The sequence below is a fragment of the Cetorhinus maximus genome, chromosome 25, assembly GCF_964194155.1.
Source record: "Cetorhinus maximus chromosome 25, sCetMax3.hap1.1, whole genome shotgun sequence".
Classification (NCBI taxonomy): Eukaryota; Metazoa; Chordata; class Chondrichthyes; order Lamniformes; family Cetorhinidae; genus Cetorhinus; species Cetorhinus maximus.
In genome coordinates, this window is record NC_135903.1 from 14,434,771 (window position 1) to 14,453,586 (window position 18,816).

The window sequence follows — 18,816 nt, forward strand, 5'->3', positions numbered from 1 at the left end:
TCCCCCGCTTCCCCTCTTCCCCTCTCTTCCCCCTCCCCCTCTTCACCCCCTCTTCACCCCCTTCCCCCCCTTCTTCACCCCCCCTCCCCCCCCTCTTCACCCCCCTCCCCCCTCTTCACCCCCTCCCCCCTCTTCACCCCCCTTCCCCTCTCACCCCCCACCCCCCTCTTCACCCCCTCCCCCTCTTCACCCCCTCCCCCTCTTCACCCCCTCCCCCTCTTCAACCCCCCTCCCCCCTCTTCACCCCCCCTCTTCACCCCCTCCCCCCATTTCACCCCCTCCCCCTCTTAAACCCCCTCCCCCCTCTTCACCCCCCCTCCGCCCCTCTTCACCCCCTCCCCTCCCCCCTTCACCCCCCTCCCCTCCCCCCTCTTCACCCCCCCTCCCTCCCCCTCTTCATCCCCCCTCCCCTCCCCCCTCTTCATCCCCCCTCCCCTCCCCTCTCTTCACCCCCCTCCCCTTCCCACTCTTCACCCCCTCCCCTCCCCACTCTTCACCCCCTTCCCCTCCCCTCTTCACCCCCTCCCCTCCCCCTCTTCAACCCCCCTCCCCTCCCCCTCTTCAACCCCCCTCCCCTCCCCCTCTTCACCCCCTCCTCTCCCCCCTCTTCACCCCCTCCTCCCCCTCTTCACCCTCCCCTCCCCTCCCCCCTCTTCACCCCCTCTTCACCTCTTCCCTCTTCACCCCTCTTCCCCCCCCCCCTCTTCCCCCTCTCCCCCCTCTTCCCCCTCTCCCCCCTCTTCCCCTCTCCCCCCTCTTCCCCCCCTCACCCTCTCCCCCTCCCCCTTCCCCCCTCCCCCTCTTCCCCCTCCCCCTCTCCCCCCACACCCTTTCCCTCTTCCCCCCCTCCTCCACTTCCCCCTCCTCCCCTTCCCACTTGCACCCCTTCCCCCTCGCCCCTCCCTTCCCCCTCGCCCTCCCTTCCCCTCGCCCGCCTTCCCCCTCGCCCTCCCCCCTCGCCCGTCTTCCCCTCGCCCCCTTCCCCCTCGACGCCCTTCCCCCTCTTCCCCCTTCCCCCACTCCCCCTGACCCCTACACTACCCCCTCTTCCCACACTACCCCCTCTTCCCACACTACCCCCTCTTCCCACACTACCCCCTCCTCCACACTATCCCCTGCCCCACACTATCCCCTCCCTCACTATCCCCTCCCCCACTATCCCCTCCCTCACTATCCCCTCCCCCACACTATCCCCTCCCCCACACTATCCCCTCCCTCACACTATCCCCTCCCCACACTATCCCCTCCCCCACACTATCCCCTCCCTCACACTATCCCTCCCCTCACACTATCCCCTCCCCCACACTATCCCCTCCCTCACTATCCCCTCCCCACACTATCCCCTCCCCCACACTATCCCCCTCCCCACACTATCCCCTCACTCCCCACACTATCCCCTCACTCCCCACACTATCCCCTCAACTCCCCACACTATCCCCTCACTCCCACACTATCCCCACTCTCCCCTCACTCCCCGCTCTCCCCGCACTCCCCCCTCCCCTCCCCTTCCTTCACTACCCACCCTCCCCTCACTTCACCCACTCCCCTCACTCTTCCCCCTCGCCCCTCACTCCCCCCTCCCCCCCTATCCAAGGCACAGAGGGAACTGTAGTCTTCTTGACCAGAGAGCGAAGCCAGGGACCACGGCAACAGAGTAGGAGTAAAGTGAAAGAGTAAAGAACAAAAGCGGAAATAGTCTGATGGGCTCTGGTCCAGAGTGGCAGCCAAAATATGCACATGAATGAATTCATTGAGCTCACATTACATATTTATTGCAAAATATTCATCTAGTATCTGAGCCCTGGTGTCTGCCTCTACAAGAAGACCTTTTTGGTTCTGAATTGGTGTCACCCTTGACACCAATTGTCTCTCCCAATGTGTGCATTGCTCACACTGCCACCTACCCTGGCATGATGCTGATTGGTGTGATCTGGTTTCCAGGCTGAGGATGGAATCTGAAACTTCTCAGAATAAACCGTTGGCCAATTTATCGATGGACTGGCGGAAACGTGTCAAGTCCGAATACATGCGCCTGCGACAACTCAAACGCTTCCGGAGAGCAGATGAAGTGAAGGTAATGGTGGGTGTGTCATGTTCACAACTGCTTCAGGCTGTGGTGTTGCCTCACTTTTGTGTACGAGCTTGGCCCACTTTACATTTCCAATGAGTGACCATGGGTGAGGATGTCACCTCAGCCATCCACCTACTGCACACTTAACTTATTGTTAAATGAAATTGTGAGGTTGGTGAAAGAGGATGGAGTCCAGTTACATGGTGAGTCCGAGGTTAGACACTGAACAACTCTCTACCAACCTGCTTTAAACCCTGTCCTTTCCTTTCCTCTCTATCTGAAGGAAATGTTTATCTGTAACCGTAACAAGATCAGGAACCGAACTGAAATTCTCAATGAAGATTGGAGGAAGCTGAGGATCCAGCCAATGAATGTAACAACAGTGGGAGCTGCTGGCTTTGGGAATCGGAAGGTAGAGTCTCAAGTGGAGTGGCTCAATCTGCAGTACTGTGCCGATTGCGGAAGCATTCGCCGCAGGGCTTCTTGGGGTGGGATGGGGAGGTGCGGAGTTGGGGTAGTATGAGAGGGAGGAGGAGGAGAGGTTTAGGGGACAGAAGGGGGTTTGTGGGAGAGGCATGCGTTATTGTGATGCTGTGAGTTATGTCAGACACCGTGACTAGGAGCTGGAATCTCGAGTGAGGTTTTTGCCAGTGAGGGCTTTACTTTCACAGGTCACACAGCCATTGTATTAACTCTGGGATAAATGAGGGACTTCCCTCATGGTGAGTCTGGTTTTTGCATCTCAGTCGCATTACTGGGTTTGCCATTAGCCTCTGTTTGGGAAGTGGAGACTCCCCCAACTCTGACCTTCAACTTTGGTGAGATATTTACACATCTGTCTGCAGCTGTGGGCACAGAGCCTTCCTCCCCTCATAGCCTTCCACCCAGCCCTTTCCCCACCCCCCCCCAACACATGGGAAACCCATTGGTGCAAGCAGACCAAGAGCCAACAGGAAGAAGAGGTAAACAGATGTGTTTGAGAAATGGCTAAATACACAGCTGCATGTTTTATTGCAGCAATCCCATTTCCTGTCAGACACTCCCTTCTACCTGAAAACGTGGCAACCAGTAAAACTTGGCACCTCACACTGGTTTGATGTGCCACTTTGCAACTTCAGCAGGAAGAATAGCTAGCTTTGTGTCTCGTGGCTGAGATCAGCATCTCATGGACATTGGCACGGCAGCCCTCAGTCAAATCAATACCAATGCGGAAAGACTATGGAAATGATCACTAGTAAAACCTAGTCAAAACATAATGTCCAGGGCCTATCAGAACCCGATAGCATGGCAGCTTCTACTGTACCTGGTCACCGTGCCCCAGTGCAGCTATATTCACCAGCAGGGCAGGCCTGCAGTCTACCGGACATGCACATTCATGTATTCTCACCTCCCATAACACCACTTTCTCCAGTTAGCAATGAGTGGGCAGTGGCTGGAGCTTTTGATAGTGTTAGAGGAACAACCTTTACTCTGCACTCTCACTGTGCTCACCCTCCCTCCCCTTGTCCTCACTGCTCCTTTTCTTCATTGCAGTGCATGGTCGAGAGTTTATTCCTTGGCTTCAAGAATCAGATGGTCATACAGAAGATGCTGAGCCCAGTGGCAATGAGCCCGGTTATGTATTCCTGGTCTCCACTCCAGCAGAATTTCATGGTATGTAGTTATGTTGGCCCTGAGCAGATGATTCTGCTACATGAGTGCCTGAGATCAGTGGCTGTGTTTGGTAAAGGCAGGATCGCATTTCCAGGAATTAGCACTATTTATGTTAATTACTGTATCTGACATTTTCTTCCTCACTAACTCGTCCTTGTTTACTGTGCAGGTGGAGGATGAGACTGTTTTGCACAATATCCCATACATGGGAGATGAAGTCCTGGAGCAGGATGGAGTTTTTATTGAAGAATTGATTAATAATTATGATGGAAAAGTGCATGGAGACCGAGGTAAGTGACTGTGTCTTTCCTGTCACCACCTTGTCACACAGATCACCAAATATATTTACATAGGATATACAGCACAGAAACAGGCCATTCTGCCCCACCACTCCATGCTGGTGTTTATGCTGTACTCGAGCAGCTTCCTATCTTTCCTCATCTAAATCTACCAATGTAACCCTTTATTCCCTTCTCCCTCATACATTTGTCTAGCTTCCCCCTTAAATGTATCTTACTATTCACTTCAACCACTGTCTGTGATTGTGAGTTCCACATTCTCACCACTCTCTGGGTAAAGCAGTTTCTCCTGAATTTCCCAATGGATTTCTTGGTGACTATCTTATATCGATAGTCTCTAGTTCTGCTCTTCCCCGCAAGTGGAATCTCTGTATCCACTCTATCAAAACCTTTCATCATTTTAAAGAACTCTATTAGGTCACCCCTCAGCCTTTTTGTTCTAGAGAAAAGAGACCCAGCCACATGATCCTTTCCTGATTCGTATACCCATATTTCCATTTTTCAGCATTCCTGTGGTTTCCATATTGCTTCCTGCGAGAGGCTGACTCCTGCTTAGTTGTGAGCCGGTTATGGGTGCAGAGTTGGGGAGGATATTAGGTGCCATTAGCAGCAGAACCGGGGAAGTGGCTTGTTACACAATTGGGCTGCATCCCTGTTGCTAATCTCGACTCCATCAGTGATGTCAGCACATTAATGTTAAACCTAGCATGTCATAAGTGAGGAGACACTGATAAGAACATAAGAAATAGGGGCAGGAGGACGGTATTCAGCCCCTTGAGCCTGCTCTGCCACTCAGATCGCGACTGATCTTCACCTCAGTTACACTTTCCAGCCCTATCTCCATATCTCTTCATTCCCTTAACGTCCAAATATCTTATTAACCTCAGCCTTGAATGTACTCAAAGACTGAGCACCACAGCAGTCTGTGGTAGAGAATTCCAAAAGTTGACAACACTCTGCATGAAGAAATTTTTCCTCATCTCAATTCAAAATATTTGTCCCGTTATCCTGAGACTATGCTCCCTAGTGTTGTACTCCTGATGGTCAATTGGTGAAGGAAGAATCCAAAGCCAGGCTTTACTTGGAATAGATTTATTCACAGAATACAACATTACAGGTATATATCTCCTGATTTCACTCCACTCGCATCAATAAGTGACTTTTCATATGTGCCCAAGTAATCGTCCAATCAATGTCCTCCACCTGTATGTATTTAACTTCAACTGATACACCTAGTTCTAGACTCCCCAACAAGGAGAAAGAGACTCAGGCTGGGATTTTCTGGCCCTGCTCACCTCCAGGATCTTCCGGTCCACCCGAAAGTCAATAGACCTTTGGCTGGCCTGCCACATTCCCCTTGGCAGGACCCACCATGGTGGGGCCAACAAACCCCGGCCTCAACATTGACTCAGTCAAGTAACCTTGGGGTGAAACTCCCGGGATCCCACACCTTTCCTTGTTGCATGCTCTCTCAAGCCATTTGCTCTTTCATTCGTAAGTTGGTACATTAATATTACATATTAATTGAAATTACATGTGGTGAAACATACAAAGGAAATCATAAAATATTGTACCAAATACAACCGTGAAATCTAAAATTCCACTCACAGAAATACTACCGTTTTATCAATAAATCATCCTCTGGACTTGAAAGATTCTCCAGCTCTCTTTTCCATGCTGTAGCTAAACCTAAGCATTATTTTACCCTAACCCCAATGAACCCATTTTCGTATTACTGAAAAAAGAGACATAGGGTCATAGTCATTGAGTCATAGAAAAAGGCACAGAAAAAGGCCCTTTGGCCCATTGAGTCTGCGCCGGTCAAACAAGTACCTAACTATTCTAATCCCATTTTCCAACACTAGGCCCATAGCCTTGTATGTCATGGCATCGCAAGTGCACATCCAGATTCTTCTTAAATGTTATGAGGGTTTCTGCCTCTAGCACCCTTTTAGGCAGTGAGTCCCAGATTCCCACCACCTTCTAGGTGAAAAAATTCTTCCTCACATCCCTTCTAAACCTTATCTTAAATCTATGCCCCCTGGTTATTGATCCTTCTACCAAGGGGAAAAGTTCCTTCCTGTCTACCCTATCTATGCCCCTCATAATTTTATACACCCCAATCATGTCCCCCCTCAATCTCCTCTGCTCCAGGGAAAATAATCTCAGTCTATCCAATCTCTCCTCATAAGTAAAACTCTCCAGCCTAGACAACATCCTGGTAAATCTCCTCTGCACTCTCTCGAATGCAGTCACATCTTTCCTATAATGCGGATTCCAGAACTGCACGCAATACTCTAGCTGTGGCCTAACCAGTGTTTTATACAGTTCCAGCATAACCTCCCTGCTCTTATACGCTATACGTCAGCTAATAAAGGCAAGTATCCCATACAAACCACCTTATCTACCTGTCCCGCTACCTTAAGGGACCGGTGGACAATGCACACCAAAGCCCCTCTAATCCTCGGTACTTCCCAGGGTCCTACCATTCATCGTGTTTTCTTGTGCCTTGGTTGTCCTGTCCAAGTGCATCACCTCACACTTACCTGGATTAAATTCCATTTGCCACTGATCAGCCCATCTGACCAACCTGTCTATTCCCTCCTGTAATCTAAGGTTATCCTCCTCACTATTTACCACCCCACCAATTTTCGTGTCATCCGCAAACTTACTAATCAACCCTCCTACATTCAAGTCTAAATCGTTTATATATACCACAAACAGCAAGGGACCCAACACCGATCCCTGTGGAACCCCACTGGACACAGGCATCCAGTCACAAAAACACCCTCTGTTTCCTGCCACTCAGCCAATTTACCAAATTGTCTTGGATCCCATGGGCTCTTACTTTCATTATCAGTCTCCCATGCGGGACCTTATCAAAAGCCTTGCTGAAGTAGACTACGTCAAATGCATTGCCCTCATCTACACACCTGGTCACCTCTTCAAAAAATTCAATCAAATTGGTCAGACGTGACCTCCCCTTAACAAAACCAGGCTGACTGTCCTTGATTAATTCCTGCCTCTCCAAGTGTAGATTAATTCTGTCCCTCAGAATTGCTTCCAATAGTTTCCCCATCACTGAGGTTAGACTGACTGGCCTGTAGTTCCATGGTTTATCCCTTCCTCTCTTGAATAACGGTACCACATTGGCTGTCCTCTGCCATTGGCTGACATGTCATCTTGCACTCATCAGGACACTTTGCAAGAATACCAATATAAGGGGAAAACAACAATTTGTACTGTATGAGAAGAAAGTGTTGATTGGTTGTCAAGTGGACTCTAATTGGTAGAGGCGTTGCTATGGAGAATGTACCAGTGATGGTGACTAACAGCTAACTGCCAAGCATTATTTGAAATTTAAACCAGGCAGCTTGACCCCTGATTGGCCAAGGCATTGCCCTGACGTATGAGTCAGCGAATGACTGCCACTTATTTTGTTGTGCTGAAACAGGTGCAATGTTCTTTATGTCTGCACCTTCAAAACCCACAACTACTACCATCTAGAAGGACAAGGGCAGCAGATAGATGGGTACACCACAACCTGGAAGTTCCCCTCCAAGACACACACCATCCTGACTTGGAAATATATTGCCGTCCCTTCACTGTCTTTGGCTCAAAAGCCTGGAACTCCCTTCCTAACAGCACTGTGGGTGTACCTACACCACATGGACTGCAGTGGTTCAAGAAGGCAGCTCACCACCACCATCTCAAGGGCAATTAGGGTTGGGCAATAAATGCTGGCCTAGCCAGCAATATCAATATCCCATGAACTAATAATAAAAAAATATTGGGCCCTGTGTGTTAATATGTGTAGCTTCTAGTACAGGCAGATGTGTCACACTGCGAGCCTGACTGACAGTCTTAAATTAGTTGTCAGCGTAATTTTTAGCACATTGAGGATTATTTAGCAAACGTTGTTGAATCATGGAATCACAGCTGATGTAGGACACTGTGTTTTGACTTTTGCAAGCACAGGTTTGCTGGGTATTGTCTGTACCCTGCCCATTGCGAACAGCAGCTGGGGCATGCTGTTTGATACCAGGGATAAAGAACTGTAGCTATGAAGATAGATTGGAGAGGTTGGGTCTGTTTCTCTTGGAGAAAAGAAGGCTGAGAGGAGACTTGATAGAGGTATTCAAGATCCTGAGGGGTATTGTAAGGAAGAGATCTTTTTATTTGTGTTGGACTGTTGTGAAAAATATATCTTTTTATTTTCTGTTGGAGTGTGGATTAAAATGACAATGGCTGCAGTTTGAAAGACATGTTCACTGGAACAGGATGAGATATATATATATATATATATATATATTATATATAATGTTACCTTCCTGGAACAGAATGTGCCATGAAAGACAGTATGGTGCTGGAATGAAGTCCTGGACCAAAGAAGCTGCCTGGCAACAACGTTTTAATTGACTCTTGAACACGTGACCAGGTTTTGTGTTGGGGCAGTGCAGCAGAATAGCTCCTAGCCCGAAAGGAACAAGACCTAAAACCTCTTCCTCCTGTGTATGGAAGATTCTAGTAATTCCACAATAATAGCTAGCTAGCTTTTTCTCCTCATATCTCTATAACCTGCTCTGTCTCTGAAAACCCCTGTCAAGAGGCAAAGGGGAAAATCACTGTTAGAGACATTGAAAGGCAAGTGCTCCACCAGTGAACTAAGGACTGAAATTGCTAGGAGACCACCTCATGTCATCAACAAAGAACTGAAAGGAATCTGGAAGACATTGATCAAAATCAACCCATCGAATCCTACACTCCAGAATTGGCGCAATTGAACTGTTTTATCCCACCCTTAAAATCCATATTTTTGTGTGTCTTATGTGTCTTGTATGTGTGTGTATGTAGGGGTTTAAGAAGGGGGTAGAGTCTAGGTTATAGAGTTAGAAGTAAGCAGTTCATATTTCTTTCTTTTACCACTAGTTAAAGACAGTTTGTTCAATAAACAGTTATTTGCTTATTATGTTTACAAACCTGATGCTCGTATTCTTTTAACCTAAATTAAACAGTTTGGTAGAATTGGGGAAATCTGGTAGTTTGATCAAACTTTTCACATTTGTCACGGCTTGAGGAACAGTGGGGCTTGATATTGCAGCGCACTATCCCCAGTGAATCGTGACAGTATGGACAGGGTAAATCGTGAGAAACTGTCCCCACTCAGGACAAAATCAAGAACTGGAGGACACAGATTCAAAATAATTGGCAAAAGAAGTAAAAGTGATGTGAAGAACATTGTTTTTCACCCAGAGGGTGGTTGGAGTCTGGAACAAACATCTTGAAAGCGTGGTGGAGGCAGGTTCGATTGAGGTATTCAAAAGGGAATTGGATTGCTACCTGAAAAGAGAGAATGTGCAAAGTTACAGGGATAAGGCAGGGGAGTGGGACTAGGTGGAATGCTCTTTCAGAGAGCCAGTGCAGACTCGATGGGTCAAATGACCTCCTCTGCACTGTAGAGATACTGTGATACGATCTGCCAGTCTTTGGAATATACAGCCTACATACCTGGCATCACACTGGCACTGAAATTCATTTACCACATTACTCATTTGTGTGATAGGCAGAACATCTTTTTGGCTTGACAGCAGCGTCCTGTTAGTGGTGAATATCCACTCGTGTTGCTGCTGCATAGTAATTACAGCTCTAAACACTATAAGATTGGTCTTATCAGCATCAAAGGCATCCTGAAGTACAATGGCTACCCTGATCAGATCATTTCGGAAACTCATGGACAGGCCTAAGGCCATCACTTTCAGCTCTGAAAATCGCCCAGTCTACCTCAGATTACCCTGGAAGGGCAAGGTAGGTATCCTAAAAATTTGAGCAACAGGTGAAGCTAGCTGTTTCACGCTGTTACTATGCAGTAGCAACATGAGCGGTATTTGGCACCAACAGATGCTGCCATCAAGCCAAAAACACATTCTGCCTATCAACAAATGAGTCATGTGGTATATGAATTTCAGTGCCAGTGTGATGCTAGGCATGTAGGCCGTATGTCCCAAAGACTGGAGGATCGTATCAAACAGCATGTCCCAGCCACTGTTCGCAATGGTTAGGGTACAGACCGAACCCAACCAGCCCGTGCTTGCAAAACTCAAAACACAGTGTCCAACATTAGATGTGATTCTGCGATTGCACAACATTTGCTAAATAATCCTCAGTGTGCTAAGATTTACACTGACAACCAATTTAAGATTGTCAGTCGGGTGCGCAGTGCGGCGCATTTGCATGTACTGGAAACTACATATAATAATACACAGGGCCCTGTTCTTTGCGGACAGAAAGAACATGTACATACATTGCGACTGAGCTAAACAAAATAAGTGACAGCCATTTGCTGGCTCGTTCCTCAGGGCAATGCCTTGACCAATCAGGGTCAAGCTGTCTGATTTAAATTTCAAACAATGCTCGCAGTTAACTGTCAGTCACCATCTTTGGTGCATTCTCCATCGCAACGTTGCTACCAATCAGAGTCCACTTGCCAACTAATCAGCACTCTCTTCACATACAGTATAAGTAGTTGTTTTCCCCTTATATTGGTATTCTCACAGTGTCCTGATGAGTGCAAGATGAAAAACTTCGGCATGTCTTTTTTTTCAGCAATACTCAATTTCTGTACTACCAAACGACTATTTGGATGCTATTTTCAGTGTTAAGTTCAATTTCACTTTACTTTATCTTCAATTTCTGTCATCAAACTCTATTCTGATTGTTCATTAATTTTATGTAATAAGTTTGTTTCTCAATTTGTGTGGAATTTGTGCCTTTACTAAAAGGTTTGAATCTGTAAGATACAGTGAATGTTCCCACTTGGCTTGTGCCACGATAACTTCCTTGCTGTGATGTTGTCAACATCTCCAGTCCACCTCCATCAGGCATTCTGCATACTGCTTATCTCATGCAGCATTCCACATTGCATGCCAAGGTCATGCACATAAAACATCTGATACAAGCCATTCCTGTGCTTCTAGGCTGTTTCAACAAGAGATTGGAAGTGGTCTGTCATCTGAGATCCTGAGACCCATCAAGTGTCTCAGCTACTCATTGCACACAGTTCAGCTTGCAGCACTGAGAACAATCAAAGCTGCAGTCTGTCCAGCTAGGCTGCTCTGTGACAAAAAGCCTATGACTCCACATGAGCATCCTAAGAGAGACAGAGAGAGAGAGAAAGACAAGGGCGGTGAGAGAGAGGCAGATACGGGTGAGAGACAAAGACAGGAGAGAGGGAGAGAGAGGCGGTTGGGGGGAAGGGGAGACGAGAGAAAGACAGGAGCAAGAGATTGTGGGAGAGAAGGGTAGAGAGAGAGAAATGGGAAGACAAAAAGAGATAGGGAATGAATGAGAGAGGGAGTGAGACAGATGAAGAATCTGAGGGTATGATTGTGGAAGATTGTTGGAAAGGAGAGAAGAGTTTTGTGTTCCCACTCAGCCTCTAATGGAACTGCTAGAATTTTGTTGGTGATCCTCTCCTGGTGTCGCCATGTTTTATAGCAACCGATCGCCAGATGTGGAGTTCCACAGCAGCTGTGGAGATCCATTGCCGGGCGTGTGGTATATTTGCTGAGCAGATAGGGTTAATGCCTCTATGTTTTTGCAGAGTGTGATTTTATCAATGATGAGATCTTCACTGCGCTTGTTCACGGCCTCAGTCGGGAGTCAGATGATGAAGCTAAGCCAGCAGCTCCTTCTCGGAACAGCAGCAGACAGAATATTAAACGAGGACAGGATGAGTCCCACTCTAGTAATCAGAGCATTGAGGATGGTGAGTCTTTGCACTGACCTCTCCTGATGGGAGTCTGTTTTATTAATTCTCAGGATGTGGACTTCGCTGGCTGGGCCGGCATTTATTGCCCATCCCTAGTTGCCCTTGAGGTGGTGGTGATGGTGAGCTGCCTTCTTGAACCGCTGCAGTCCATGTGGTGTAGGTATACCCACAGTGCTGCTAGGGAGGGAGTTCCAGGATGTTGACCCAACAACACTGAAGGAGCGGTTGTTTTTTTCCTGAAATTAATGCAGAGCTGATTGAACCCACACAAAGGGGCTCCTGCAAGGGATGTGTGGGGGTCTTATTGGGGGATTGCATTGAACAGCTGGCTTTTGGTGGAGAGACAGGTCGCTGTATTTTGGCTTGTACACAGATGGTCATTATCAAATTACTGTTTGTGGGAACTTGCTGTGTCTAACTGGCTCCCACATTTCCTACATCACAGTAGTCACAATACACAGAAGCACCTCATTGGCTGAGAAATGCTTTGTGTTGTCTTGAGGTTGTGAAAGGTGATATATAAATGCAAGCCTGTATTGATCCTGATTCTGGCTTTGGTTCAGGTATCCAGATGAACTGTCTGAAGGGATGTGGGTGTTGTAACCCAACAGGATGGCTTGATATTTACAGGGAGAGAGTGAGTTATTGAGGGGAAGAGACTCACAGGGATTCAGGTAGCCTGGCATGACCTTATAATCATTTTCTCATTGGTTTGCCGCCCAGCCATAATTGGCAGTTTGCCAAGTGGGAAAACCAGTGGTAGGTGCACAACGGAGGACCCAAGGGGCCAGAGTACAGCTACTGGGAGAGAAAGTTTGAGTTTTGGAGGGCATTATGCAGAGATTGAGACGAGGGTCTCGCAGCCTGGTGATTGGGGGTTGGAGGGGATCAAGGGTTTGATTTATCGCAGTGGGGAGAGGCCAAAGTTGAGCTTCAGGGATTGGGGGACGTACTTGTCTTCCTCCTGGACCACAAACAGGGCTGGAAAGGGCACTTCCCTGGAATCCACTGCCAGACTCCATTTCACTCCCAGATTTCTAGATTCCTGGAGTTCCGTTAAATTTAAATCAGACTTTCAGTTGCACTGTGGGAGCAGAATTTAAACATTATAATGATTTATCCGCCCATCAAGTGGCAGTCGGACTTTGCAAACCCTCAGAGGTCGGAAGGAAAAGGAGAAATGCTAATTCTGACTCCGTGTATTCAGCCTGTGACCTACAGAATAATTAAAATTCATTTATTCAGATTTCTGGCTGGGTTTTGTCTGTCTCAGCTCTTTTAACCCTGCTCTAACTGAATGTTATAGGGACTGAGGAGAAGCAGAACACTAGGCTGCCACCGGACAAGATCTTCAAAGCAATTGCCATGATGTTTCCCGATAGGGGCTCATCGAAGGACTTGAGAGAGAAGTGAGAACTCACCTTCCTCCCCTCGTTTTACCCTCCCCTCGTTCCCCCCTCCCCTCGTTCCCCCCCCCCCTCATTCCTCCCTCCTCTCGTTCCCCCCTCCCCTCGTTCCCCCTCCCCTCGTTCCCCCTCCCCTCGTTCCCCCCTCCCCTCGTTCCCCCCTCCCCTCGTTCCCCCCTCCCCTCGTTCCCCCTCCCCTCGTTCCCCCCTCCCCTCGTTCCCCCTCCCTTCGTTCCCCCCTCCCCTTGTTCCCCCCTCCCCTCGTTCCCCCCTCCCCTCGTTCCCCCCTCCCCTTGTTCCCCCCTCCCCTCGTTCCCCCCTCCCCTCACCCCATCCTCTCTTCATGCCCCCCTCTCTTCGTCCCCCTCTCTTTGTCCCCCCTCCTCTCATTTCCCTTCCCTCATTTCCCCTCCCCTCGTTCCCCCCTCCCCTCGACCCTTCTCTTTGTCCCCCCCTCATCTTCCCCTTCCCACTCCTGTCTTCCCCTTCCCACTCCTGTCTTCCCCTTCCCACTCCTGTCTTCCCCTTCCCACTCCTGTCTTCCCCTTCCCACTCCTGTCTTCCCCTTTCCACTCCTGTCTTCCCCTTTCCACTCCTGTCTTCCCCTTTCCACTCCTGTCTTCCCCTTCCCACTCCTGTCTTCCCCTTCCCACTGCTGTCTTCCCCTTCCCACTGCTGTCTTCCCCTTCCCACTGCTGTCTTCCCCTTCCCACTGCTGTCTTCCCCTTCCCACTGCTGTCTTCCCCTTCCCACTCCTGTCTTCCCCTTTCCACTCCTGTCTTCCCCTTTCCACTCCTGTCTTCCCCTTTCCACTCCTGCCTTCCCCTTCCCACTCCTGCTCCCCAGGTTTCATGGGCTGGGCTGGCAAGTGACATTTGCTCTTCTTGTTTTTCAGGTACTGGGAGCTGACTAAACTCTGTGATCCATCAGCAATGCCCCCTGAGTGCACTCCGAACATTGATGGACCAAATGCTAAGTCTGTGCAGCGTAAGCAGTCCCTGCATTCCTTCCACACCCTCTTCTGCAGACGCTGCTTCAAGTATGACTGTTTCTTGCACCGTGAGTAGCTATCAGGCTATTTTGAGGTGCTATAAAATTACTGTTTGTATAGCCTGTGCTGCCCTGGGATAGAGTTTCCTCCTGTTATATAAGAAAGGGGAGAGTTCCTATTTGGAATCCCATTGGTGGCAGTAACGATGCTGGGGCTGAAGGGTGGGGGTGGGAGCTGAAGTAGGAGCTGTCAAATAGACAGTACATTAAACTGGTAAGAGCACAAACACTAACAGGGAAATACTGTAGAGAAAGAAATTATGCAGCATCTAAACTATGTTTCCCATTTTATTCTCACGTCCTTTCCCTTTTTTTTATTATTCATTCATGGGATGTGGATGTTGCTGGCTAGACCAGCATTTATTGCCCATCCCTAATTCCCCTCGCTCAGAAGGCATTTAAGAGTCAACCACATTTCTGTGGGTCTGGAGCCACACGTAGACCAGACCAGGTAAGGATGGCAGATGCCCTTCCCTAAAGGACATTAGTGAATAGATGGGTTTTTACGGGCAAGAGTTCTGCTTGGAGAGCTCCTGGAACTAGAAGCTAAATTGAAGAATAGGACACCAAAGGTTGTAATATCTGGATTGTTTCTCATAGATTGGCGTAGCAGTCTAGCACATTCCAGAACAGAGTGAATTTCTTGAGTCTGCCTGGGTTAGTTTTCTGCAAAAATATGTCCTAGAACCAACAGGGAGAAATGCCATGAAATTTAATAATGAGCAATGATCCAGATTTATTTAAGATCTTATGGTCCATGAATAATTACCTTACAGTGACCCTAATATGATTTGAGTTCAACATTGTGTTTGAATGGGAGAAACACGAATCAGGTACTAAGACTCTAGGATAAAAGCAAAATACTGTGGATGCTGGAAATCTGAAATAAAAATAGAAAATGCTGGAAAAACTCAGCAGGTCTGGCAGCTTCTGTGGAGAGAGAAACAGAGTTAATGTTTTTAGTCCAATATGATTCAGTGTTCCGAAAAAGAGTCATATTGGTTTCGACACGTTAACTCTGTTTCTCTCTCCACAGATGCTGGCAGACCTGCTGAGTTTTTCAAGCATTTTCTCTTATTACTAAGATTCTAGATTTAGGTAAAGCTGACTTCAGTATGGTGAGACAGAGATTGTCCACATTAAACTGAGCAAATGGACAAAATGACAGTAGATCAATGGAAGATGTTTAAAAAAATAATTTCATGTGACACAGAACCAGTTTATACCTCTCTAAAGGTCAAGAGTTCGAATTACCAAAATGGCCAGCCATGGACAACTAAAGAGGTAAGAGACAACAAAACCTAAAGAAATAGCGTACAGAAATAGAAAAAGTAGCACAGACGTTGGTGAATGGAAGAGACACAAGGAGCAACAAAGGTTGACAAAACAGATAGTGAGAGCTACAAAAAGGAAGCTTGCAAAGAGCATCAAAATCAACACAAAACGGTTTTCAGTTATATTCGGAAAAAGAGGGTGGGCAGCAGTCATGTGGGCCCCTTGAAAACTGATAATGGCGACATTGTTAACGAAAATAAGGAAATGATGGACATGTTGAATAGTTACTTTGCCTCAGTATTTACAGTAGAGGTCAGCATGCCTACACTCCAAGGAAACTAATAATGTATCAGAGACTCAACAAAATTATTGTAAGCAAAATAACAGTAATGAGAAAATGATGACACTGAAAAATAACGATTCACCAGGACCAGACGCTTCCTATGCCAGGATTTTAGTGAGAACTTTGTAGTTGCCCCTACTATAATCTCCCAAATTCTTTCAATTCGAGAATTGTTCCTTTAGATTGGGAAATTGCTGTCACTCCACTCTTTGAGAAAGCTGAGTGAGGGAAAAACAGGGAATTATAGACCAGTTAATCCAACTTCTGCTGGGGAATTACAAGCTTCCGTATGAAGGAAATAGTGAATGAGCACCTTGAAAACTTACTGACCAGAGAGAACCAGCTTGGATTCATAAAGGTTAGGCCAATGCCCGATGAACCTAATTGATTTTTTTGAAGAGATGATTCAACTAGTGGATAGGGAAATGTCTATGGGTGTTATTTAAATGGATTTCAAAAAGGCAAATGGTGAAATCCCACACAAGAGACTGTTAGTTAAAATTGAAGCCCATGAAATTCAAGGCAAATTATTGATCTGGTGAGGACATTGAAGGGCAGGAGATAGAGAGTAGTTGATACTGGGCAGGTACTCTAATTGGCAGGATGTTTTTTTTTAATTCATTCCTGGGATGTGGGTTTTGATGGCTGGGCCAGCATTTATTGCCCATCCCGAGTTGCCCTTGAGAATGTGATGGTGAGCTGCCTTCTTGAACTGCTGCAGTCTATGTGGTGTAGGTACACCTACAGTGCTGTTAGGAAGGGAGTTCCAGGATTTTGACCCAGTGAGAGTGAAGGAACGGCGATATATTTCCAAGTCAGGATGGTGAGTGGCTTGGAGGGGAACTTCCAGGTGGTGGTGTTCCGATCTTTCTGCTGCCCTTGTCCTTCTAGATGGTCGTGGTCGTGGGTTTGGAAGGTGCTGTCGAAGGAGCCTTAGCAAGTTCCTGCAGTGCATCTTGTAGATGGTACACACTGCTGTTACTATGCGCCAGTGGTGGAGGGAGTGAATGTTAGTGGATGGGGTGCCAATCAAGCGGGCTGCTTTGTCCTGGATGGTGTCAAGCTTCTTGAGTGTTGTTGGAGTTGCACTCATCCAGGTAAGTGGAGAATATTCCATCATACTCTTGACTTGTGCCTTGTAGATGGTAGGCAGACTTTGGGGAGTCTGGAGGTGAGTTACTCAGCGCAGGATTCCTAGCCTCTGACCTGCTCTTGTAACCATAGTATTTATATGGCTAGTCCAGTTCAGTTTCTGATCAATGATAACCTCCAGGATGTTGATAGTGGGGGATTCAGCGATGGTAATACCACTGAATATCACAGGGAGATCTTAGATTCTCTCTTGTTGGAGATGGTCATTGCTTGCACTTGTGAGGTGTGAATGTTACTTGCCACTTATCAGCCCAAGCTTGGATATTGACCAGGTCTTGCTGCATTTGGACATGGACATTCAGTATCTGAGGAGTCACAAATGGTGCTGAACATTGTGAAATCATCAGCGAACATCCACACTGCTCACCTTATGATGAAGCAAGGTCATTGATGAAGCAACTGAAGATGGTTGGGCCTAGGACACAGCCCTGAGGAACTCCTGCAGTGATGTCCTGGAACTGAGAAGATTGACCTCCAACAGCCACAACCATCTTCCTTTGTGCTAGGTATGACTCCAACCAGCGGAGAGTTTTCCCCCTGATTCCCATTAATTCCAGTTTTGCTCGGGCTCCTTGATGCCACATTCGGCCAAATGCTGTCTTGATGTCAAAGCCAGTCACTCTCACCTCACCTCATGTTTGAACCAAGACTGTAATGAGGCCAGGTGCTGAGTGGCCCTGGCAGAACCTGAACTGGGCGTGAGTGAGCAGGTTATTGCCACGCAAGTGCCGCTTTATAGCACTGTCACCGACATCGTCCATCACCTTGCTGATAATCAAGAGTAGACTGATTGGGTGGTAATTGGCCGGGTTGGATTTGTCCTGGTTTTTGCGTACAGGACATACCTGGGCAATTTTCCACATAGTCAGGCAGATGCCAGTGTTGTAGCTCTGTCTATTGCATACTGCTTCCGATGTTTAGTGTACAAGTGGTCCTGTGTTGTAGCTTCACCAGGTTGACAGCTCAATTGTGTAGGTGCCATTGCTTTCCTGTGTGAGTCTATGTATTAGCCTAACATCTGTCATAGGGAAAATGTTAGAAGCCATTATTAAAGATGTTATAGCAGGACACTTAGAAAAATTCAAAGCAGTCGAGCAGAGTCGACATGGTTTTGTATAAGGGAATCATGTTTAACCAATTTATTGGAGTTCTTTGAAGGAGTCACATGTGCTGTGGATAAAGGGTGGATGTACTGTACTTAGATTTCCAGAAGGTATTTGATAAAGTGCCACATCAAAGGTGTTTGACCATGATAGAAACATAGAAAATAGGAGCAGGAGTAAGTCATTTGGCCCTTCGAGCCTGCTCCGCCATTCAGTATGATCATGGCTAATCCTCTATCTCAATGTCGCGCTCTCCCCATACCCTGCAGAAAATAAAAGCTCATGGTGTAGGGGATAGCATATTGGCATGGTAGAAAACTGACCAGCTAACTGGAAGCAGAGAGTTGGCATAAATGGGTCTTTTTCTGGTTGGCAGGATGTGATGAGCAGTGTGCCACAGGGATCAGTGATGGGCCTCAACTTTTTATAATTTATATAAATGATTTGGATGAAGGGACCGAAGGAATGGTGGCTAAATTTGCTGACGGCATAAAGATAGGTAGGAAAGTAAATTATGAAGAGGATGTAAGAAGGCTACAGTGTGACAAAGATAGGCTCATTGAGAGGGCAAAGATCTGGCAAATGCAGTATAATGTGGGCAAATGTGAAATTGTTCATTTTGGCGGGTAGAATAAAAAAGAAGCTTATTAACTAAATGGTGAGAGATTGCAGAGCTCTGAGATTCAGAGGGATCTG

The 18,816-nt window shown here is 47.3% G+C and overlaps 1 protein-coding gene across 7 annotated transcripts in view; it reads left to right on the forward strand.

Annotated features, from left to right (window-relative positions):
* Positions 1 to 1,940: 1,940 nt before the first annotated feature.
* ezh1 (enhancer of zeste 1 polycomb repressive complex 2 subunit) overlaps positions 1,941 to 18,816 on the forward strand; it is a 57,123-nt gene continuing 40,247 nt past the window's right edge. For 3 of the 7 annotated variants that reach the window (XR_013573397.1, XM_078529513.1, XM_078529516.1), the window contains exons 1-7: positions 1,941 to 2,074; positions 2,355 to 2,483; positions 3,605 to 3,724; positions 3,894 to 4,014; positions 11,624 to 11,788; positions 13,098 to 13,200; positions 14,093 to 14,256. Coding sequence is in view for 6 of the 7 variants with exons in the window: in XM_078529513.1 (XP_078385639.1) it covers positions 1,949 to 2,074; positions 2,355 to 2,483; positions 3,605 to 3,724; positions 3,894 to 4,014; positions 11,624 to 11,788; positions 13,098 to 13,200; positions 14,093 to 14,256 (928 nt within the window). In the remaining variant the exon portion in view is untranslated. The remainder of the gene's footprint in view (positions 2,075 to 2,354; positions 2,484 to 3,604; positions 3,725 to 3,893; positions 4,015 to 11,623; positions 11,789 to 13,097; positions 13,201 to 14,092; positions 14,257 to 18,816) is intronic. The other 4 variants (XM_078529514.1, XM_078529515.1, XM_078529517.1 and 1 more) reach the window with 4 other exon arrangements.